Source organism: Hippoglossus stenolepis, chromosome 3 (genome assembly GCF_022539355.2).
Source record: "Hippoglossus stenolepis isolate QCI-W04-F060 chromosome 3, HSTE1.2, whole genome shotgun sequence".
NCBI lineage: Eukaryota > Metazoa > Chordata > Actinopteri > Pleuronectiformes > Pleuronectidae > Hippoglossus > Hippoglossus stenolepis.
Window position 1 is genome coordinate 30,743,080 of NC_061485.1, and position 24,184 is coordinate 30,767,263.

A 24,184-nucleotide genomic window follows, 5' to 3' on the forward strand; every position below is an offset into this window, starting at 1 on the left:
ACACCAAACTACTTCACTTAATCCACACTTTAACGATATATAGCACACATATTTACACAGATGCACACACGTTTAACTTTCGTTCATCAATTATGAATATATGTTTATATAATCGGCGTTGGTGGATACTTAATCTAACTCCCTCCTCTTTCAGACGGAGCCAACTACACACTGTAGCACCTGCAAGATGACAGCTCTTTCACTGGTCAAACTACTCCTCAACAAGTCACAAACACTCAATAAACAATAAATAATGACTTGATAGAAAGATGTGCAAATGTGCAATGTGCAAAATTTTCTGTGCAAATCCTGCTAATAAAGTGCAAATACTGTTATGAAAGTGTGAAGTGCTGTTATTTATGTTCATAGTTGAAATATTTGTTAAAAGGCTTTAGGTTTCCACATCACACTTCTGTAAGTTGAATATAGGTTAGAGCACAATTACACAATTACATAAAAACTGCCTTGTTATGCTCAAGTTACCAAATTTGAACAGCTGAATTTCGTTTGATAGAGCGTACAGTGGGCTCCATTACCTAAAAAGCAAAAACTAAAAAACACTTTATTTACAAAAAATCCCATGTCACGAACTACATTTCAGTTGTGAATTTCGCATTGGCGACACATCGTGCCATTCAAAACACTCCAGGTTTTATTTTGAAGGTGTTGACCGGAACACTTGTATGCATTGTAGCTAATGTTTCTTTATCAGTTTACCCCCTCTCTTCGTTGACCTATTGTTGAGCAGGTATCTGAGTTGGTGTTTCTCAACTAGATGCGAAGGGAACACGATAATATGTGGACATTTTTCTACCCAAGGTTTGACTTGTGACATAGTCACGCGGACACATGGATACAGTTTGTGGAGTCAACTGGCCAAGACGCAGCAGGACAGCGCGAGTCGTTTGCAGGCAGCAAAAGAGAGCACGGGTTGACGAGGGTAGTGTGCTGCGGTGTGTGATCGTGGGAAATACGGAAGACCATGACATGGAGGAGGACACGGGCCCCTTCAAGCATGATTGCCTGGAGCGGAGGGTCATGGCGCCCCGCTACAGTCTTTTGCGAGAGGTGGGGAGGGGTACATACGGCATCGTGTACGAAGCGGTGGCCCGGAGGTCCGGTGCTAAAGTCGCTGTGAAGAAACTGCGGTGCGACGCGCCGGAAAACGTGGAACTCGCCTTGCAGGAGTTCTGGGCTTTAGCGAGTCTGGAGAAAAGGCACGAGAATGTGGTTCAGCTGGAAGAGTGTGTGCTGCAGAGGAACGGTATGGCCCAGAAAATGAGTCACGGGAACAAACTGTCCAAACAGTACCTGCGTCTGGTAGAGACTTCACTAAAAGGTCAGTCCGGTTTTCCAACGTTACCCGTTTCAGTCACCACGACTGTGATTGGATTAGAGCTGCTTCCCTCAGCGTTGAATGAGAGAAGTTGCCGTTTATATGTCCGGTAGTATTTTGTTTTAGCATAGAAGTACTTATCTTATTTATACAACGTAATAATAACAATTGGGGTTCGATTTAGAAACTGGTAGACTGTTTACATGGTCACATGTATCAATGTTATTGATAGGGTCTTTCCAGATATTCAATTGCTGGTGCCTATCAATCATCAGTTTATGTGGGTGTCTTATTAGTCAACTCAGAGGTACTTCTATGTAAAGCCCAGAGGAGGCTGTCTCGAACGTGTCATTGGTGGTTCTGTCTTTTATATTGTAACTTGTAGCATCAACATGTAGCTGAGTGTCAATGACTTATATTTACACCTGCAAGGTATAGTTTGTGTGGCAATCTTTGTTTTGTGAATTATTCTTTCAACTAGACTTGTTGTCGCCATGACGCTGACTCCTTGGGGGATGGGCACATTTAAGGCTCACACTCAAGATGGAGTCTTCTGTGTGGGTTCGGTTTATAGGTATTCTTCACATTGTCCTGACAACTACTGCCCTTCTTCCCCCCTCTATTTTATTGAAAATATGGCACAAGGAATGCATAGAAATTACATTTTGACAGCGAGAATCACCGTTAACGCCTATAGAAATAATGATAGTACAATCAGAGGTACAGCGAGGCTCAATGGGTCAAATGTAAAATTTGCCATAGTTTCTACATTTTCTTTTTTTTTTTACAGATGTCTTAAAAAAAGTATTAATAAAATAAAGAATTAACAAAAAATAAAAATAATTAAAAACAACAAAAAGGAAGAGGGGTGGGGTAGGGCGGGGCCCATCAATCAGGATACAGAGAAGGAAGAGAGATGAAGAATGTTAAGAAAGATTGCCACTTGTTAAAGAACTTATCAGTATTACCTCGCTATTAATATTTAATCTTCCCTAGTTTTAGAAGAGACATGACCTCACTCAGCCATTGAGAGCTGGAGGGAGCTCTAGTGGTCTTCCAGTGAAGCAGAAGATGGTGTCTTGCTAGTAAAGAGGTGAAGGCCAGAATGTCTACTTGTCACAATCTTCAGGAAGCCCAAATGTAGCAATTTGGGGACAGACTGTTATAGTTATTGAAAGAATTTTTGACATAGTATAAAAGTAGTTATGCCAGAAGCGAGATAATGATAGGCAAGAATAAAACATATGGGTTAAATTGCAGGATGAAGAATGGCATTTGTCATAACTTCAATGACATGGGATATATTTGGGACAGTCACGCTTTTGAAAAAATTATTCTAAATAATACCTTGAACTGTATTAGTGTCAAATGAGCGCAAGTTGAGCCTGTGTGAATCTTGTCAAGTGCCTTGTCCCACCAATTATCCTCCAGGTTCAACCCCAGTTCCTTTCCACACCATAAGAAAGAAGAAATAGTTTGATCAATTGTGTAAAAAAAGCATTTTGGCAAGAATAGGGGGAGACAATGAAAAAACAGTCTGTAGAACACTTTTTCAGCGTGGACAGAGATCACTACTTCGGGGGAGTTTGTGGTGGTTTTAGAATAAATAATATTTAAGAGGGTACAGACATTATAGAACAGCTGGTGTGTGTAAGTGGTTGTAGCAGTGCAAGAAGTGAGACCAAGAATAATGAATACCATCATTATTCCCTTAACAATGAGTAATTGATGTGGAAATTTACCACATCTGTAGCTGGTGGCCATGTAAATGTGACATTTTTTGTTTGTAGAAAAATATGTTATTTATCCATGTGTAACTCCTTGTCACATTTGTGATTAACTGGTGTGTTTCTGTTTCAGGTGAGAGAGTGCTCAGTCCTCCAGAAGAGCCTTGTTATCTCTGGTTCATCATGGAGTTCTGTGAAGCCGGTGACCTCAACCAGTTTATCCTGTCTCGGCAGCCTGACCCACAAACTAATAATAGCTTCATGCTTCAGTTGACCAGTGCTGTCGCTTTCCTGCATGAAAATAATATTGTCCATAGAGATCTTAAACCTGATAACATCCTCATCTCAGAGAAGTCTGGGACTCCGGTCCTCAAGGTGGCAGACTTTGGCTTGAGTAAAGTTTGTGCAGGTTTGGGTAACACCAATGAGGGCAATGAAAGTGAAGATAAGAACAAAAACATCAATGTCAACAAGTTTTGGTTGTCATCAGCATGTGGCTCAGACTTCTATATGGCTCCAGAAGTGTGGGAGGGCCACTACACAGCCAAGGCGGACATATTTGCCCTAGGCATCATCATCTGGGCTATGTTGGAGAGAATAACTTTCATTGATGCAGAGTCTAAGCGGGAATTGCTTGGAACATATGTTAGACAAGGATCAGACATTGTACCAGTGGGTGAGGCATTGCTAGAGAATCCAAAGATGGTACTGAACATCCCACAGAAACGCAGGTCATGCATGTCTGATGGGGTGAAGAAGCTGCTTCAGGAAATGCTCGCTGTTAATCCTCAGGACCGGCCTGATGCTTTCGAGCTGCAAGCCAGAATGGATCAGGTTATGTGTGCTGCTTGACCCTCAACCAGGATGATTTACAGGTATGTGTTTTTATTTTCCCCCTTTTTGTTTCTCTGACCTTTTCAATGAGTTGTCTGTTGAGCTATGTGTCTGTGTGGTGCAATATAAATTTTGTAGCTGAAGGACCTTGCTCCTTTACATAATGTTAGAGGTTTTTTTCTCATCAATCTGAAACATGCGTTATTATACATTAGAATGTGAAACATGGGGTAGGAAAGTGGTTTCTGAACTGACATATGACAATGCCTGCTGTGAAACTTTGTGATGGACTATTTGCTGGATTTCATGATCATATATTAAGGGTGTTCCGATGAGAATTTTTGGGGCAGATCACAGGTCGTTTGAAGTAGTACATTTTTAGGTCCCATCACAGGGTCTATGGCCATCTTAACGCCTGACTAGGATGCGTCTTGGGTGATCCAAGTGACCACTTATCGGATTTCTCTTCCCCGCGTTATATGCAAATGAAGACCACAGGGGCTGTGTCACATGTTTCAACTGGGCTTTCAGCAGCTGCAGGAGTGACGCTGTGCAGGATTTTATAACTGAACCATATGAGCAGCACGCACACTTCTCTGACTGTGGAAATCTGATCACAGATAGATAAAGAAGAAAGTAGGGCCGCGCGATATTAGGAAAACATGCGATATGCGCTAACGTTGTTTAATATCGCGATGACGATATGACTTGCAATAAATAAACATAAACAGTCCCTGGCTATGGATGCAGAGACCACAGACAGCTCCACAGCCAGGAGAAGGCGCACAGCCCGTCTGCAGCGCCAGCAAGTCCAGGGCAGACACCAGGGAGCCATGCACAGCTCCACCAAGTCCACACACACACACACACACACACACACACACACACACACACACACACACACACACACACACACACACACACACACAGAGACTGTCTCTCTGTCTGTGTCGCTATGGGAATTGAGGATAAAAAGAGCTTTTGGCAGCAGAAATAGTGGCAGAGAAGGAAGAGAGAAGAGATTGATAAGGGAGCAGATCATCAGGGTGTTTCGATTTTCACCATTTCCTTTCTGATGCTCGCATAGTGGCTCTGTCAGCATGCACCGAGTCAGACAACCATGGAGCATGGGAGGACTTGCGCATCTGTCGTGAAGTAAGACAGAGAGAATCAAGCGAGGAGGACAGAATAGAAAGCAGAGTGCCTTGCGGTTTAACCGACCCCAACACTACTGAGCCAACACACTTGGATAAACGTATACAAACATTTTTTATACTAAAAAAGAAATAACTTAATATATATATATGTTTGAAAAATTTACAAGAAGGCTCAAATGATTAAGAATTAGCTGTAGACAGCATTTCACAAAATTTATGAAGTTTCTCTTCACTCAACAACTCTCAAAAGTGCATGAGTCTGGTGATATTGCGGAACACAACATCTGCTGCTTAAACAAGAGCATAAACCAGAGACTCCTGGTTAAACTGCCAGACCGGCAAAAACGCAACAATGCAGCCATTGTTGTGTTTTGAATCGATACTGTGCATGTGCAATTCTCCACAGAGATGAGAAGAGAAGCAAGATTCCTCGCTCGTTACCTATTTCCACCATCAGCTCTGGGAAAATAACAAAAGTAGTCATCAAATAACTACCTAAATGAAAAAAGAAATGATAAGTAAGCCATCTCAATTCCTCTTCATCTCTGTTGAGAGATGTCAGTTGTTACAGAAGGATTGTGTCAGGCTGTACTGTTCTGTATGTAATTTCACTGGGGGTGCAGTATCATTATTATGCCACTGTGAGGCACTGAAGCGCTAAGTAGGGACGCAAGCTTGTGTCATCACTGTTAGTGAAGAAGTGTATGTCTACCTGATGTGCAGGTGCTAAAAATGCTGATAGCATACGCATCAGCTAATTCAACATTTAGACGATAAAAGCCTCTCGCTAATTATGAGGGATGCGCCCGACAATGCAAGAGAAGCCCTGAAGATATTAAGGGGGTATAATGCCGGGAGGGGAAAACCTCGGATAATCAACTTGTACACCATGTTGACATCGCTTCAGAAGACAAGCAGAGAAAGTGTCACGGACTATATCATAAGGGCAGAAACCGCCATCACAGCGCTAAGGAACGCAGGTGAAACGTTAGGTGATGGCCTACTGATAGCTATGGTCTTAAAAGGACTGCCTGTGGAGTTTAGACCATTTGCAATACACGTGGCACATAATGATGATAACATAACGTTTGCAGTGTTTAAAACAAAACTACGAAGTTTCGAAGACACAGAAAAATTAAGCACGGCAGAGTCGAGCGATAATGTGATGAAGACTGCAGCTAGACCCGGACGGCGGCCTGCCAAGCACATGTCAAGTGCATATGACAGGAACAATGAAGACGCAGATATGGTGTGTTTTAAGTGTGGCACCAAAGGCCACAGAGCGAGAACATGTCGGCAGAAGACATGGTGTAGTCACTGCAAAAGTGACACACACAAAGACGCCACTTGTAGGCGTAAAGACAGACAGGATGGCGCGAGAAAAGTCTCTGAAGAAAAAGGCGGGGCCGGCGCAGATTACGCCTTCAGGATCAGAGACGAAAATACGGGGATCCAGTGGCAGCCAGCACGCAGCATCCAGGAGAGGGGCCTGATGGTCGACACACATCATCACGGACATAACCAAGTTAAAAAACTTGCTGCACTGATCGTGATGCAGCAGCGCTGATCACTGAGCAGCTGTGACCAGAGAAACTCTGTTTCACTGTTCTTCTACAAAGTCACTGACCGGCTGCTTAACGTGAACGAGCTCTGATCTCACTGCCTGTGTTGCTCCAAGCAAGTGAGTGGGGGCGGGTATGGGTACATGGACCGGGTCATTCTGCGCATGCGTTAAAAAAATTAACGCGTTAACTCCACAAATTAATCATCCCGCGTAAAAAAATGTTGACAGCCCTAATATACATCTATAATTCTTTGCTGCAGGGGTGGGACATATATCGAATATACTCGGATGTAATGCGGCTTGTACCACGTGTGATGTATAAAATTACTATATCGCGACCATCGAGTATAAATTGTCACGTGAATGTTTGCGTGCGTGCGTGCGCAAGTGTAAACTTCACTGGCACACTCACCAGTGTCACTAGATGGCAATTGTTTTGGAAGAAGTGGAAAAACAGACACGTATAGCGAGTTCAGGACAGACCCCAAGAAAACACTGCGGCACTGTAGATCTCTTCGGATTGCTTTTACTGTAATGATATAACATGAAACAAGGACTGCATCTGTTTACATCCTTTTGTCAGACCACAGTGTCTCTCAGCTCCAAATCCAATCTCAGAGAGCGATTCCAGAGCCAATCCATTTGTCAGTAAAGACAATCTTGTAACAATATTAGAACTGATTTAACATATCCATTCATTAAATAAATATATACAGGTACGAGAAATCCATACTCCCCTCTTCTTGCGGGCGAATGGAACATCCTACTTGAGAAAAACCAAATCACTCGTATAGGTGTACATGTATAGGTGCTTAAAGTTGACTGGAATATCAAAAGGTAATAAGGTATGTGTCGTAATTCTCATTCTGATCCGATCTCATCCATCTTGTTTGTAAGAGACGTGGAGATGGCGATGAACAAACTCGGGAGTGCTGGTCTGTACTGGTAAACCGCCTGCTTCTGTTTCCTCTCCCTCCGCATAAACATAAGCTTGTCGTAAATCGTTGCCCTGACTTTGCGTGTAATTCGTCCCAGCGACAGACATTGAGGATAGTTTATAGAAAAATAAAGTTATCTCTGATTGTCACATTGCTGTTGTAGGTCATAAAGTAGCACTTATGTTAACATAACACTTTTTGATAACCACTTAAAGGGGACATAGCATGCAAATTCCACTTTGTTAGTGCTTCTACACGTTAATGTGGGTATCTGGCATGTCTACCAACCCAAAAACACTTGCGCGTTTTGTTATGGTTCCTCTAAGTCAGAAACGTCATGCTTGAGTGACTCGAATGAGCTTCCTGTGTATTGTGTCGTAACAATACACTGGAAGTCTCCCTACATGGCCTTGGCCCACCCCCCCGCCCCCCCACACTCGTTATGCCAGGTTTACACCGGACGCAGCGAGGCTGCGAGGCAGCGCAGCGCCGTACCCAAGCGCGCAGCCGCCTGGCTGTTCACACGGGACGAGCATTTCTCCGCGCTGGTCAGCCCGCGATTCACTCACGTGGCATTTGTCTGGATCGTTGGGACTGGGAGGCTGCAGCAGCTGCTCGGGCGCGACCGCTCGCTCTCCCATGCGTGAGCTGGAATTTGTGTCAACGCCACACAGCCCCCCCCACCCCTCTCTTTCTCTCTCTATCTGTCTGCTTGTGTGCTTGTAGTGGATGGGCAGAGGGGGACATTTAATTATGTGATTGGGAAAATTAAAACTCCAGGGCAACAGAAGGGGAATACAAAGTATGGGATGCATATTTGATAATTTATATCATATAAAATATGTAATTTATATTGTTTAAAATCATGGGGGGAGAGGGGGGAGCTGGCTCATTAGCATTTAAAGGAACAGGCACTCAAAACAGGTCACTCTGTGGAGGGCTGTTTTATACAGGGTAAAAAGGGTGCTGTTTTAAATGATCCTTGTGGTATTTTGACCAAAGTATGTTACAGACATTTCATTAAGACCCCAAGGAACCATATCAACTTGTGGTAAAATGGCCATACAATGTCCCCTTTAAAAACTCCTTATAGGAGCTTTAATACTTGGGGGCAAGATGGAGAAAGTCCCCAGACATTTCGGAGGCTCTTACTTGGGCATTTGCTGACACACATAGAGCCCATCCGGAGAAAGTCCGGAGGATCTCCAGAGTTCAATGCATGTCTCAAAGCAGCTAAAGAGACTGAGCGATTGTGGGTAGTGAACAACTACTTTGCGTCAAGGAGGGAAGTTTAGAGCAGTGATTGCATCGAAAGGAGCAGTGTCTCTCTCTGAGGAACAGAGCTCAATGACCGTTACATGGCAGAAGCCAAGTAAACCGCATTTGCACTTATGTACCAGAGGGTGGGTGCAGTTTGCTTGCTGTTAAGGGTTAGGGTTAGTGTGATGTTCCTGTGTGAGGCAGGGCTGGGGTAGAGAAAGAAAGATTCATGGTGTGTGTTGAGATTGAGGAATGCCCCTGTCTGCTCTTCAGCTAGTTGAAGAGCCTCTCCTGCAACTGGATATGCCCAATGTAAAGATCCATGCTCATCTATGGCACCATAAACAGAGTAATATACATGCTTGCAGAAAAAGTTGAACATTTGCGTATTCTGAATTTATGGGTGGAGACTTTGAGCCAATTCAGAGAGAGGGGGGCGCTCTAATTCCATGAGCTCCTCAGCTCCTGCGTACATAGAGGTTCCATCTGAGCAGCTCACTTATTACCATGTTTTCAGACATCCCCTAAAAATTTGCTGTGGGGATATTTACATTTTCTGCGCGGCTATGTACCCCAGAGATTCAAATGTTCAAAAACCCTGAAAAGTGAGGTTTTCTTGACATGACCCCTTTTAACTGTGTAACAGCATCTGGATGACATCTTTTGAAATGTCAGTCTTCTGAGGAGCTTGAATGGTTTTCGAGCTTTAGTTGATCTTGTCCCTTTATTTTATCATTCTTGTGCACATGTGGAAACTTTGCCCTAATATCTTGTGTCTTATGAACTTACAGTTTACTGACGACACAGTCCAGATGTTTGCATGCACATTAGAAAGTGGGCTACTCCAAGATATCAGGTTTTGGAGGTAACCAGACAGTGTTTACATGCAATGTAGTAATCAGATTATACATGCAGATTTTTCCCCTACCCAATCATATGACACAAGAGGGTGCTATCTGATTTAGTTTTTTCTCAGCAATTCCAGACATTTCCATAAGAGACCCTGCATCTTGTTTCTACCCGGTCTCACATGCAGATAAACTCTCAAACTCTTATTTTTCAGACACGTGTTGCTACCTGGAGCTTCTACAGCAGTGAGGGTCTCCCTGTGTTGATATAAAGCCTGAAAAAAAAGGAGAAGCAAAGGAAAGCAGTGAATGGCTGTCCACACCAAGAATGATAACTATATATAATAAATAAATCGTACTAAGAATTATTTTCCTCAAGTGATTGGCCGAGTTCATTCCACAACTATACCAACAGTGGTTTGCTACAATGTTGGTATCACCTTGTAAGTGATTTGATGAATTAAAGAAACAATGAGAATGCATCTGAATTTACAGGGTGTCATGTTGAACGTGGCAGATGACACTGGAGGGAGTCATTGTGGCTGCCGAAAACCACATTCCTGTGGAATGAAATCAAAATTATGAAGACGTTAACTTGAATAAGGTCATGTGCGAAGGGGCTCATGCATGGAGTTGGTGTTTTGTTTTATAACGGATGTGTGAACCTCAGACACAGCTGGAGCGTGCAGTGAGTGCTCAGTCAGCAGTTCACAGATCACCATCATCCATATTGTGTAGATTCTCACATTGTTATCTTTGTTCCTGTCTTAGTGTGGGGCGGCCTTGAAACCTGCAGTTTTGATGCTGAATGGGATTCTTTTTGTTGCAAAGTTGTTTACAACTAGGCCATTTGTCAGTTCTGATAGATTGTCCTGCCTTTAATATTCTAATAAAGTGAAACATTGCATCTACTAGTGGAACACTTCCTCTGATGTAGCCAAATCATCATTTAGACATCTGGAGACATTCCCATCAGAAAACGGGACAGTGGCACTGTGTCGAATCAGGAGCAGCACAGTGACTCTAAAACGAAACTAGTGTATATGTTTGTGAATGTGTGTGTTCACAGGGATTTGGGCTTCCACATGGCTAGCACTTTAATAGAACTACTGGAAACCATATAGTTTTATTTTCCTTATTTTTTATAAAACTTATAAAAATGAACTCTGGATTTGTTTTTGCTGTTTTATATGCTAACAGTTGCTGTTTTGTTTTAGTGGATTTTGTGTTGATAACCTGTTGTTACAACAGTGATCTGGTAAGCATCAGTACAATGTTTGGTCACAGAGAGATTCGACAGTTTTACCTGATGACAACAGAAAACAGTGTCAGTCCCTTTTCCAGTTTATATTTCTCCAGACAACTTGGTTTACACAGATGTATGCTACATATGATTCATTGTCAGTTAGAACAAGTGAACAGTTTGTATAAAACCCTCCATCATGGTACATGTCATATTGGATAAAGTCAAACTTAAAAAATCTAAGACAAAAAAAAATGTAAATTGAATATTGTTAAAAATAAGTTCATAGATTCACAGCATTGCCTTAAATTTCCAGATGCCAACCATACTTTTAAATTAAATTGATAGTTTCCTTTTTATAAACAGTATGGCAGAATTTCTAATGTCTCACTGTAAAAAGCATATTAGCCAGTAGATAAGTGAAAGTATAAACGCATCCTAACCTAGAGGCCTGACATGGTGGATGTTATGTTATGAAGTAGTTTACTTGACAGATATTCCCAATTTCATTTAAGCCCAATTCTTTGCTGCTGACATGGATTCTGGCTGCCTGTCATATAAATGACACTTGAAATTACAGTTGGAGTTCCACTCCAGGTTGTTATACCTCTGGTGCCTTGAAACCCCCATTTATGTTATGATTGAAATCAGGGTAGTAAAAAGAGCTTATGACTTTATGCTGGAACAAGTGCCATTTATGTGAAACGAGTAGAGCCGCATATTTATTTCGCCATGATAGCTTCTCAACTCTTATGAACAGGATTTTTATTTAGTTTATGTGTTGCCTGTGATCAAAAATGTGATGTGAAAGACCATGGCTAAATGTTGTAAATCAGTAGATTGTTCTTTTGAAGTCTGAGGACTTCTTCATCTGAATGAGTGTGTAATAGTGTATCATGTGTTGAATTCAGCTGGGACCCTAAATCATTTCAGAGTCTGTTCTACCTCTTGTTTCTACACATTTTCTTTACTGAGACATTGTTAAATTTTGTAAACAGCTTTTTTGTTTATTGTCATTTCAGCATCTGTTAGGTGTGTGCAGTTTTCTTTTTGTGTGGTTATAAAGTATTGGATTGTATAAGCGCCACAGCTGATTGATTGATTGTTTCTTTCTGTTTTAATGCTTCATTTTGAGAAAATAAGTTCACACTTATAAAGATGTGTACACATCTCTAGCTCAACACAGGCCATGATGTACTTTGGTTCACTGCTTGAAAGTCTGGCCACCACCTTAACATCACTACTGAATTAATATTTTAGCTGGGTTGAAATTTTTGTTTTGAACTAAATATGAGCACATGGTGATGGACTGTTAAGATTTTGTTCAGATTTCAAAGGAATTGCTTTTATTTGACTTAAGTTTACAATCCCGGTCTGGATGATTTTAATTTAGTCATTTGTTCATCCTGACAGAAACTATATGAATGACTTCACCCTATCTCAACAGAATATACAGACCTTGGTTCTACACGTAATTAATGCCATTTGTTGGAATGAAAATCTGTTATTTTTACTTATTACACACCCTCAATAAAGGTTGAGGTACCCCTCGCCCATATGCATGTGTAATATTTGTATTGTGGAGGGACATGGGAAAGAATTTAGTCAAGCTCCAGTGTTAAAGAATTTATAGGCATGTTTCCATAATGGTTACCTGTGTGCAGAGATGGGCAGTATTTCTATTACTTGTATTTGAAATACGTATTTCAATTACTTTTGAGTATTTTGTAATTTGTATTTGATAGGGCCGATAAAAAATCTAACGTAATTTGTAACAAAATACTTTAGAGTGGAGTAATTTAGTATTTAAAATACTTTCAGAAGCAGATTTCAATGCCAAAAAAAGTGATCTGAAAGAGAAACTGAAGACGGTGCAATATGTTTGCACCACTGCTGATTCACTTACTGGATCAAGCCAGATTCAACTGAACGTGAATCAGTCGTTCTCGCATTCAGACATTTCCCAAGTCCACACAACTACAACCGCATTGCTGAGATATTGGATGAAATCCACTCAGAATTTGGCCTGTCAAATGAAAACATCATTGCAACAGTGACTGACAATGGGTCAAATTTTGTAAAGGCCTTTAAGGAGTTCAACATATCTGTTGTTACAGATGAAGACGAGAATGATGACACAGAAGAGGATGGACTATCCTTTGTAACCATCAATGCTTCAGAAGAAGAAGTGTCTGAAGGTGCAATCATCCTACCACCTCATGTGAGATGTGCCACTCATACACTGAGCTTAGTGTGTACCACTGATGCGAAGCAGGCGATGAAAGACTCTCCCACACTCTCCCGTCTGAACCACACAGCCATGGGAAAGTGCTCAGCTTTGTGGAATGCATCAAAAAGACCCAAGACGGCAGAACTCCTGTCAGAAGTGACAAAAGAACAGTTGAAAACACCATGCCCAACACGTTGGAATTCTACGTATGACAGTTTGAATCAGCTGGCCACTTTAAGAGACAAACTACCTGAAATGATGGAAAAACTTCAGCTCCCTCCATTCAAAGAGGTGGAGCTTGACTACCTGGCAGAGTACTGCAAAATCCTGAGACCTATTGCAGTAGCCATAGATCGGCTACAGGGTCAGATATCCTGCTACTATGGTGAACTTACCCCTACCCTTTTTGCTGTGCAATCCAAACTCCATGACCTACAAGCCTCCAACCTAACACCTCTCCCCTTTTACAAGCCATCTTGGTAGGTTTTGAGAAAAGTTTTGAGAAAAGTAGTTGTCAGTAGTTGTCTGGATCTTGGCCTGGTGGCAGAGAGTGAAACGGCTTCCTCCAACCTCCAAGATGATGAGGAAGATGACTTCTTTGTTTTCTCAGCTGAAGAAACTCAAGTCCAGGAAAGACAGGAGATCACAAGCCACAGCAAAGCTGAGTTAGAGACCCTTCGTTTTCTGGAGGACACCAGAAAAGACCGGCTTTCTCTTCAGCAGTACCCACTTATCAAGCTCCTTTTTGTTCGATTTAACACAACCCTCCCCTCTTCAGCTCCGGTTGAGAGACTGTTCGCGTTTGCAGGAATAATATTCCATCCGCACAGGAGGCGGTTAACACCAGAAATATTTGAAAAGTTAGTTGTTCTTAAAGGCAACTAAACTGGCTACTCAGTGGTTGGGTCTCAAGAACCAAAATGGAAGGATTATTATGTCATAAAGATGTCAGTGTGAACCTGTATGAGACACTTAACACTGTAATATAGAACTATGTGGCCTACCATGCCACTGGCCAATGTAAGAGAGAAATAAGTAGGCTACTCACTTGTTAAGTTACCTGTTCACTTTTGTATTGATTTACTATTTACCTTTTATTTTTATTCATTTTTCTGTGCAGAACTTGATGTACAGTAATTTATTTAGGCTCTTTACCTGTGTACAACTGGTTTTAATTCTATATTTTGTTTTTATAGTATACATAGGCCTAATGTGTGATGCTATTCATATGTGATGAATATTTTCTTGTTGATACAAAGCCAAAGTTTATGGGCTGTTAAGTCCCATTAATAAAAATAGCTTTGCTTAGTTACACTGACATTCTGTGACTGTTCTTCCTTTTTGTGGGGTTCACCAGAGCTTTGTGTACATTATATAGCCCAAACCTGAATGCTCTGCTATACCAAATTGTGAGAAAACGGAAAATCCAGAAAAAGTATTAACTATATTTTAAATACAAAATACATGTATTGTATTTTGTTACATTTTCTGGCACCAGTATTTTGTATTTTATTTTAATACATTTATTTGAGGGGTATTTTGTATTTTGTATCAAAATACATTTTGATGTATTTTTGCCCATCTCTGCCTGTGTGTGCCTATACTACCCTGTGCCCGCATGATGAACACTAGGTAACTTTTAACAACACCTTATTGTCTTTTGCCATTCTGCTGTAAGAAGTAGAGCTGTAGGTTTACTCTTGTGTAGTTTAAAATCTATCAAATGTCAAAAAATCTCATGAAAACCCATAACCAACCAACACTATGTCTGTGAAGATTCTCAGTCATTCAGGTCATGGTATCTTCAGGAGCTCTGAAGGCATACATAGGCAACTGGACTTGCTTGTCTTTCTTGAAGATTTTCCACCTCTCAATCAAAAGGCTTCAATTCTAATTGACAAATGGGACTTTTCGTGTATTTAACCTCTGTGGGTCTGTTAAGTACTTTTAGAAATTTACTTTGACACAAAAGACTTCCTGTCAGACACATGGATGGTACAGACGGTGTGTTACACTAATTGCATAATGCACTACTACATTACACATGAATGCACATGACAACTTTAATCACAACGTCAATATCGGTAAAAAAAAGAGCTATTAATGTAAGGCATATTTTTTATTTTAAATCTATATTTATTGATTTTCCACATAAAACAGACTTCTTTACCAAGACACACCATCACCCCTTAAACCCCTGCGCACTACAACATCAGTACAACATCATAGAACAACAAAGTGCTGCTAATAGATGCACTGTATGAATGTGTGTGTGATTGGGTGAATGTAAAACTGTACTGTAAAGAGCTTTGAGTGGTCATCAAGACTAGAAAAGCGCTATATAAATACAAAACCATTTACCATTTACCATTTACATTAATAATACCAATATCATACCAACAGTGCCCCCCTCCCCACCCGAAGAAGAGAATAATAACGACAATCAACAGCACATAATGCAGAAATGAATAAGTAACTAAATAATGATAATACACATACATAAATCAAAAAAATGAAGGGAACACTTAATTCTCATAGTATAACAAAGACTTTTAAATGTGGTCTTTTAAACATAATATCATTATCATCAAAGGCTATTTTAGTTAATGAACTAGTCTCAGATCAAAAAATTGATTTATTGTCCCTCACTGAGACCTGGCTGCATCTCGATGAATATGTCAGTCTAAATGAATCTACTCCCCCCAGTCATATAAATTCACACGTTCCCCGAGAATATGGTCGAGGAGGTGGAGTTGCTGCTATTTTTAACTCCAGTCTATTAATTAATCCTAAACCTAAACTAAGCTACAACTCATTTGAAAGTCTTGTTCTTAGTCTTCCACGCCAATCCAAGAAACACCAACAGCCAATCATATTTGCTGTAGTTTACCGTGCTCCTGGGGCTTATTCTGAATTTTTAATGGAATTCCCTGAGTTTTTATCAAACCTAATCCTAAAAAACAATAAAATTATTATTGTCTGTGACTTTAATATTCATGTTGACAAAATAATGATAGCCTTAGCGTAGCATTTATTTCAGTACTAGACTCAATTGGTTTCAGACAGTGTGTACACCAACCCACTCATTGTTGTAACCACACACTTGACCTTGTTCTATCATACCGTGTCAAAATTGAACATCTAATAGTACTTAGACAATAATTTTATAACCTTCGATTTTTCATTATCAGAATATATGCCACTAATAAAAAACTCCTTTTCTATATGTTTACCTGATAGAGCTGTAACTAAATTTAAGGAAATAATTCCAATTACATTTAAACCCATATTATCTGTCGATATAACCAACAAATTCTTTAAAAACCCTAGCTCCACTGAGATTGACCATCTTGTCGATAGTTCTGTAAAGTCATTACGATTAACATTATACTCAATAGCGCCTCTAAAAAAGAAACGTGTAAAACATAGTAAATTAGCTCCGTGGTGTAATTCCAAGACACATGAATTAAAACAAGTGTCAAGAAAACTAGAAAGGAAGTGGCGCTCCAGCAACCGTGTTGAAAATCTCCTAGCCTGGAAGAATAGTGTTAAAGCATATAAGAAGGCCCTCCACAAAGCATGAGCTGCCTACTACTCCAAATTAATAGAAGAAAATAAAAACAACCCCAGGTTTCTCTTCAGCACTGTAGCCAGGCTGACAGAGAGTCACACCTCCACCGAACCCAGTATTCAAGAAACAAAGACTTTTAAATGTGGTCTTTTAAACATAAGATCATTATCATCAAAGGCTACTTTAGTTAATGAACTAGTCTCAGATCACAACATTGATTTATTGTCCCTCACTGAGACCTGGCTGCATCTCGATGAATATGTCAGCCTAAATGAATCTACTCCCCCCAGTCATGTAAATTCACACGTTCCCAGAGAATTTGGTCGAGGAGGTGGAGTTGCTGCTATTTTTAACTCCAGTCTATTAATTAATCCTGAACCTAAACTAAGCTACAACTCATTTGAAAGTCTTGTTCTTAGTCTTCCACACCCATCCAAGAAACACCAACAGCCAATCATATTTGCTGTAGTTTACCGTGCCCCTGGGGCTTATTCTGAATTTTTAACGGAATTCCCTGAGTTTTTATCAAACCTAGTCCTAAAGACCGATAAAATTATTATTGTTGGTGACTTTAATATTCATGTTGACAATAATAATGATAGCCTTAGCGTAGCATTTATTTCAGTACTAGACTCAATAGGTTTCAGTCAGTGTGTACACCAACCTACTCATTGTTGTAACCACACACTTGACCTTGTATTATCATACCGTGTCAAAATTGAACATCTAAGAGTACTTCCGCTTAATCCAATTCTATCAGACCATAATTTAATAACCTTCGATTTTTCATGATCAGAATACATGCCACTAATAAAAAACTCCTTTTCTAGATGTTTACCTGATAGTGCTGTAGCTAAATTTAAGGAAATAATTCCAATTACGTTTAAACCCGTACTATCCGTCGCTATAACCAACGAATTCTTTAAAAACCCTAGCTCCACTGAGATTGGCCATCTTGTCGATAGCTCTGTAAAGTCATTACGATTAACATTAGACTCAATAGCGCCTCTAAAAAAGAAACATATAAAACATAGTAAATTAGCTCCGTGGTATAATTCCAAGACACATGAATTAAAACAAGTGTCAAGAAAACTAGAAAGGAAGTGGCGCTCCAGCAACCGTGTTGAATATCTCCTAGCCTGGAAGAATAGTGTTAAAGCATATAAGAAGGCCCTCCACAAAGCAAGAGCTGCCTACTACTCCAAATTAATAGAAGAAAATAAAAAAAGGTTTCTCTTCAGCACTGTAGCCAGGCTGACAGAGAGTCACACCTCCACCGAACCCAGTATTCCTCGATCCCTAAATAGCAATATCTTTATGAACTTCTTTAATGATAAAATTCTAACTATTACAAATAAAATCAACCATCTCCTGCCCTCAGTTGGCACTAATACCCAATCAAGAATAGAAATCTCAGAAACAGCTGAGAATCTTATCAATTATTTAGACAGCTTCTCTCTGATCACCCTTGATCAGCTGACCAAAATAATCTCATGTTCTAAACCAACAACTTGTATCTTAGATCCCATTCCTACAAAATTATTTAAATAAATTCTGCCCCTAATTGATTGTACATTACTGAACACAATCAATCTGTCACTATCATCAGGATATGTACCACAGTCCTTTAAACTAGCTGTAATCAAACCCCTTCCTAAAGGGTTAGGGTTAAAATCTGGAGGTTTTAGCCAACTACAGACCGATATCCAACCTCCCCTTTCTGTCAAAAATCCTTGAAAAGGTTGTAGCCAATCAGCTGTGCGAGTTTCTCCAGGAAAGTAATGTATATGAAGACTTTCAGTCGGGGTTTAGAGCTAATCACAGCACAGAGACAGCCTTGGCAAAAGTCACTAATGACCTTCTAATAGCTTCAGATCAGGGATTTGTGTCTGTCCTCGTTCTGTTAGATCTTAGTGCAGCATTCAACACTATTGACCATCAACTTTTATTACAGACTAGAACAGTTAATTAGCATTAAAGGAACCGCCCTAAACTGGTTTAAATCATATTTTTCAGATCGATTCCAATTCGTGCAAATTAATGATGAGTTATCTGTGTGCACCAAAGTTAACCACGGTGTTCCACAGGGCTCTGTATATATAATGTATTCTCATTATATATGCTTCCACTAGGAAACATTATCAGGACACACTCACACTGCTATGCGGATGACACCCAGTTATACTTGTCAATAAAACCTGAACAATGTAATCAATTAACTAAACTCCAAGCATGTCTCAAGGACATAAAAACCTGGATGACCCGCAATTTTCTCTTATTAAAGAGTTTCTAATACTTGGCCCTAAACACCTTAGAGATAATTATCTAATGATATAGCTGCGCTAGACGACATTGCCTTTGCTTCCAATGAAACAGTCAGGAACTTGGGAGAGATCTTCGATCCCGATTTGTCCTTTAATTCTCACTTAAAACAAATTTCAAGGACCGCCTTCTTTCACTTGCGTAACATCTCAAATATCAGACATGTCCTTTCTCAAAAAGATAGTGGTGGTGGACCACGATTGAGGTGGCAGCTGATGGTGGATCCTGATGGCGGCAGTGGACAATGACTGTGGACTATAGTGGCATCCGATCGTGATGGTGGATCATGATCGTGGTGGCTGCTGACCATGGACTATGAATACAACAAGATTGCTTGATATATAATATTTCTCCTAAGATACTCGACCATTACTGACAATAATCCATCAATTCATTGACCTTCAGTTATGCTACAAGGTGTTTATTATAATCAGTGCTGCAAATACCTTTATCTTGCTGATGTTCTCCTTTACTCTTGACATCTATTGCACTTCTGTCCATCCTGGGAGAGGGATCCCTCACATGTGGCTCTCTCTGAGGTTTCTAACTTCAGGTATATCAATCTGACCATCTAGGAAGCACAAGTTATTGTGAATAAATTTCACCGGCTTTGGTACAAATAAAAGTGACAACAGGTGCAATGGAGAGGCAAAAGCAAGAGAAACCCCAAAAAGGAAGTGGTGTTGCATGTGGTGACCACAGACAATTGCTCTCTCCTTATCTTTCCTGACTGATTCTTTTCTATTTTTTTGTTTTGCTAGTGTCCTTGTCACTACTGGTAGCATGAGGCGGTACCTGCAGCCCAGTCAGGTTGCACAGGTAGTCCAGTTCCTCCAGAATGGCACATCCATACGTGTGGTCACAAGAAGGTTTGCTGTGTCTCCCAGCACAGTCTCAAGAGCATGGAGGAGATACCAGGAGATCGGCTGTTACACGAGGAGAGCTGGACTGGGCCGGAGAAAGGCATCAACACAGCAGCAGGACCGGTATCTGCAGTGACAGAGCTCCACAAAATGACCTCCAGCAGGCTACTGGTATGCATGTTTCTGATCAAACTGTCAGAAACAGACTCCATGAGGGTGGCAAGAGGGCCTGACTTCCTCTCGTGGGGCCTGTGCTCACAGCCCAGTACCGTGCAGCTCGATTGAGAGAGAGAACACCAGCATTATCAGATCCGCCTCTGGTGCCCTGTTCCCTTCACTGATGAGAGCAGGTTCACACTGAGGACATGTGACAGATTTTGGTTTTCATTGAACGTTGCTATTTCATTTGCTCTCAATAAATAATACAATATACATCATGCAAGATTTTTTTGAATTGAATAATTTGTTTATCAAATAAAACATTTTGAGCAGTGTATGTTCCTTTTTTTCAAATGTATAACTCAATGTGAAAAGGGTGCTTTCTCCACCTTTTTCGCTAGGCTCTATCTCCCTACATTGACAGTTTGGGGTTATTTGATTAATATTTGCACTTTGATAATCAATCAAATTATTAAGACAGTCTTCTTAGAGTTGTATGTTGTATTGTTTTACAGCAATTATGTGTTGACAGTTTTTTTATGTTGCTCTGGTTTGTTGTCGTTTTGCTTGTGATGTGGGGTCAGGTCAGCAGGTCATCAGGGAGAGTGAGAACAGGTTCTGTCAGAAAGGAGGGACTGGGCATACTTAAGGTGACAGAAGATGGGTGAAGTTTGCTGCGTTAGATTACATTTTAGTCAAGAATCAGGCCAGCCAGGTAGAGCCCACTGGTTTCCTCCTCCAGACCCCTCCGCCCCCCCAGCTCATCGATGGAGACCCTGTAATTACCTGCTCCTCCCTAATGTGTTGCACCCATGTCCAATTGTCTCCCCTCCCTTGTGTATTTAAACCCTGTGATCCCCTCGTTGTGTGCCAGATTTTCTGTTCTCTTTGTGTCAGCATCCCAGCATTGTCTCTCTGTGTATGCCCTTGTGTTGCAACCTGCCTTCTGTACGTTTTGACCAAGTGGCAACAACCCAGGCTGAGCGATAAAGCCAATGCGGAAGTGCAAAAAGCTGCAGTTCAAGGAGTGGCCACGTGAGGCTGGCTCCAAAAAGTTGTTAAAAAGCCAAACTTTAGAGCAGAATTAAACCTGTTTACAGCCTGGTTATAAAAAAAAAAACAGTTTTAGTCTAAATCACTAAATTCTTCCTTCGTGACAACTGAACAGGGGGTGAATTATCTTCCTACTCACTAGTTTGGTTTGAAATTATGCATAATTATCACTTGGATAGGTGATGTCACCGGTAGCTCGTCACTGGCGGCTAGGCTGTTGTCTGCTCGGCTTCGCCTGAGCTAACAGGCTATCCCTGTCACTGAACCCGACCCGAGTCTGTGGAGAAGTTTTCAGTCACATATCAGATGAATATTATGGTTTGTTTTTCGGCTGTTTGTTAGGCGCTATTGAGTCTAATGTTAATCGTAATGACTTTACAGAGCTATCGACGAGATGGTCAATCTCAGTGGAGCTAGGGTTTTTAAAGAATTTGTTGATTATATCGATGGATAATACGGGTTTAAATGTAATTGGAATTATTTCCTTAAATTTAGCTACAGCACTATCAGGTAGTGTATTGGCTGTTTTTACATTTGTGTAATGATTAATAGACGAAACAGACATGTATGTAGAAAGATGAATGAACAGATGTGGTTCTCGTGGGTTAACTAACTTTACGAGTGTTGCTTAAGGTAATAGATATTTATGGCTTCCTCCCTTTGTGTGACACTCGACAAAATGGTCACTGCAGGGGTCACTCAAGGGGTTTGAGTGGAGGGGTGCAGGGATTTCTTACGTGTATACAGGAAGGGGGTCTTTTGTCTTGTAAATGAAGATTAGGGATCTCTGGGACAGATGGAACATGAAAGAAGTCACTCCAGAGGGCTGGGACAGATGGATACAGGATGTCTGCACACCCTGATCATAGATCAAAGAAGCTGATTGATAACCTTTTGCTCCTCTTAGGGAGGGGCTTGTAGTGTATAAAGATGTTCATTCTCCTCTAAGTCTTTGCTCATTGTATAATGTCCTTCTGGTGATTTGTACTCTGAGTCCACCTGCAGGTGCGAATTAAACTTACCAAAAGACAACTGTATGATTTGTGCTTGACTTTACAGAAATTCCCATGACAATTTGGCGTTGTCAGCAGGATCACTTGTGTGAGAGGACGCTCTGGATCTCATTGCTGAAGGTGACAAATGTGCAAAGAGTCTAATACTCTGACCTCAACCTCCCTAAACAGTTTGGAGAAGTGGGGGCTTGATGCTGGAGAACCGGGAGTACTCTCACTGAAGTGATCTGGCGAACCAAGTACGGCAAGCAGCAGTGTCTTTCTGGTAAGTGAAATTCTGGTTATGATCTTTAGGAAAAGGTCCAAGGGTAAAAGATTCACTCATTCATTGTATTGAGGGACAGACGGGTCTGCACAGCAAGGGTTTGGAAAATCGGTGTATAATCAAAGAAGCTTCATGTTTCGATCTTTAGGAAAAGGTCAAAAAGGTTAACTAGTATAAATATATAAGTATAAATATATGGAGTGTTTATTAATTTAAACACACTTTTAAGATTGGGCTCTGACGTCGGGCTCATGATAATTATAACTGTTATCATAATATAAGTAATAGTATTTTCGGGTATTTAAGACCTGCATGCATAGTACTAAAGAGAAGTGTGCCTAGAGGGTTTGAATGAAATTTCTCTGAAAGTATTATGATGCAGGCAGGGTATTTAAAAATGTATTAAGCAAGATAAATAAAAACTTTTTTTTTTTTTAAAAAGAGGGGAAAGAGAGGGTTTTCTAAAAACCTCCTATTAGGAAAAGTAACTATGTATGAGATAGAATTGGGTTTGTTAAAGCTAATAATAAAAGAAAATAATCTTAAAACAAAACAAACAAAAAAAAAAAATAGATAAAATAAAAGTTAATAAATAAATAAGTTAAATAGGAATTAGCAACATTATAATTTCTTCTCCCATATCAATAGGACTTGGGTCCGCAAAGTAAAAAAAAAAGAAAAAAAGGGAGTTGAGTCACAGCCGTTTGAGACAACCTATTGAATAAAAATGGGTTTGAACTTAAGTAAAGGAGGGAGGAGGAAAGATTCGGTAGATTCACCTCAGCCTTCTTCTCCTAATGTTCAGTATATGGTAACGAATTACGGCAAATGTACTATTGAGCAATTCAGTGTATGGGTGGAAGATTGTGGGTTTCCAAGCACAGGAAGTTTAAGTTTGAATCAGTTGCAACAACTCAAAATTAAACTGCTTGTGAAAGAAGAACGGAGTAAAGAAAATAAACAAAAAGGAAAGAAGAAGGTAAGAGTGTTTGTCCCAAATTGGGGAGCGTATGAATGTTGGGTAACGGAAGCAAATATCAGAAAACAGAAGGCAGGGACTGATATTATCTCCAAGTCTCAGTTTCTCCGACTAGATCCTGATCTGGACTCAGCTCCGCCGAGAGGAGAACCACAGCCGGCAGCGGTGCAGCATGATGACCAGCCGAACAATCAGTTACAACCGCTGCACACAGCGCAGGCACCAGTTCCAGCCGTCCCTCACCTCTATCCAGGCCTCGACCTCGTTGCAGCGGAGGGGAAAGACAGGCCTCCAGCGTATAGCATTCCATATGGGGAATATAGCACACACTCCGCGGCGCACCCGAAAAGGTACAGATTACGGCTTAAATGCAACCATGCAAGCACCGATGGTGGAGGTGGCCGCGGGAGATGGAAACACTCAGCTGATTTACAGACCATGGACATTCACCGAAATGAAAGAATCCACCATTTCATTTCTTGGTGGTAAGTGGTAAGTGGGGGAACACAGTATGCAGTGCAATTGGAAGCTTTTTGCCAACAGTTTAAACCAACTAGTACTGAACTGCAGAGACTGTTTATGACTCAGATGGGGATTCAGTATTCCAAAGTGACGAGAGTTTTCCCCGCACGGGAGCGGAGATTGGTGAATTCAGAATGGAACCATGCTGATAATGATGAGTATAGACACTTCATAATTGACCTGTGTAACGAAATAAGAGAAACTTTTCCCGCAAGAATGGACATGAGTAAAATTTCGGTATGTAAACAAGGTGAAGATGAGACTGTAACCGACTATCTCCACAGGCTCTCAGAGGTTCAC

The 24,184-nt window shown here is 40.7% G+C and overlaps 1 protein-coding gene across 3 annotated transcripts; it reads left to right on the forward strand.

The window, feature by feature from the left end:
* Nucleotides 1-661: 661 nt before the first annotated feature.
* On the forward strand, nucleotides 662-20,330 carry LOC118104808 (serine/threonine-protein kinase 35). 3 transcript variants are annotated; one of them, XM_035151996.1, is made up of 3 exons: nucleotides 662-1,339; nucleotides 3,197-3,938; nucleotides 19,918-20,330. In XM_035151996.1, the coding sequence occupies exons 1-2, from the start codon at nucleotides 850-852 to the stop codon at nucleotides 3,913-3,915; spliced, it is 1,209 nt and encodes a 402-aa protein (XP_035007887.1). In that variant the 5' UTR covers nucleotides 662-849; the 3' UTR covers nucleotides 3,916-3,938; nucleotides 19,918-20,330. The 3 variants fall into 3 exon arrangements, with proteins under 3 accessions (XP_035007887.1, XP_035007885.1, XP_035007886.1); XM_035151994.1 differs by having other exon boundaries at nucleotides 663-1,339; nucleotides 19,792-20,330; XM_035151995.2 differs by lacking the exon at nucleotides 19,918-20,330 and adding an exon at nucleotides 9,880-12,465 and having other exon boundaries at nucleotides 663-1,339.
* The last annotated feature ends 3,854 nt before the right edge of the window (nucleotides 20,331-24,184 follow it).

Coding starts and splice junctions, on each gene's coding strand:
- LOC118104808 (XM_035151996.1), top strand. CDS start 850: ATGGATACAGTTTGTGGAGTCAACTGGCCAAGACGCAGCAGGACAGCG. Junction 1,340..3,196: donor GGTAGAGACTTCACTAAAAG/GTCAGTCCGGTT, acceptor TTTCTGTTTCAG/GTGAGAGAGTGCTCAGTCCT.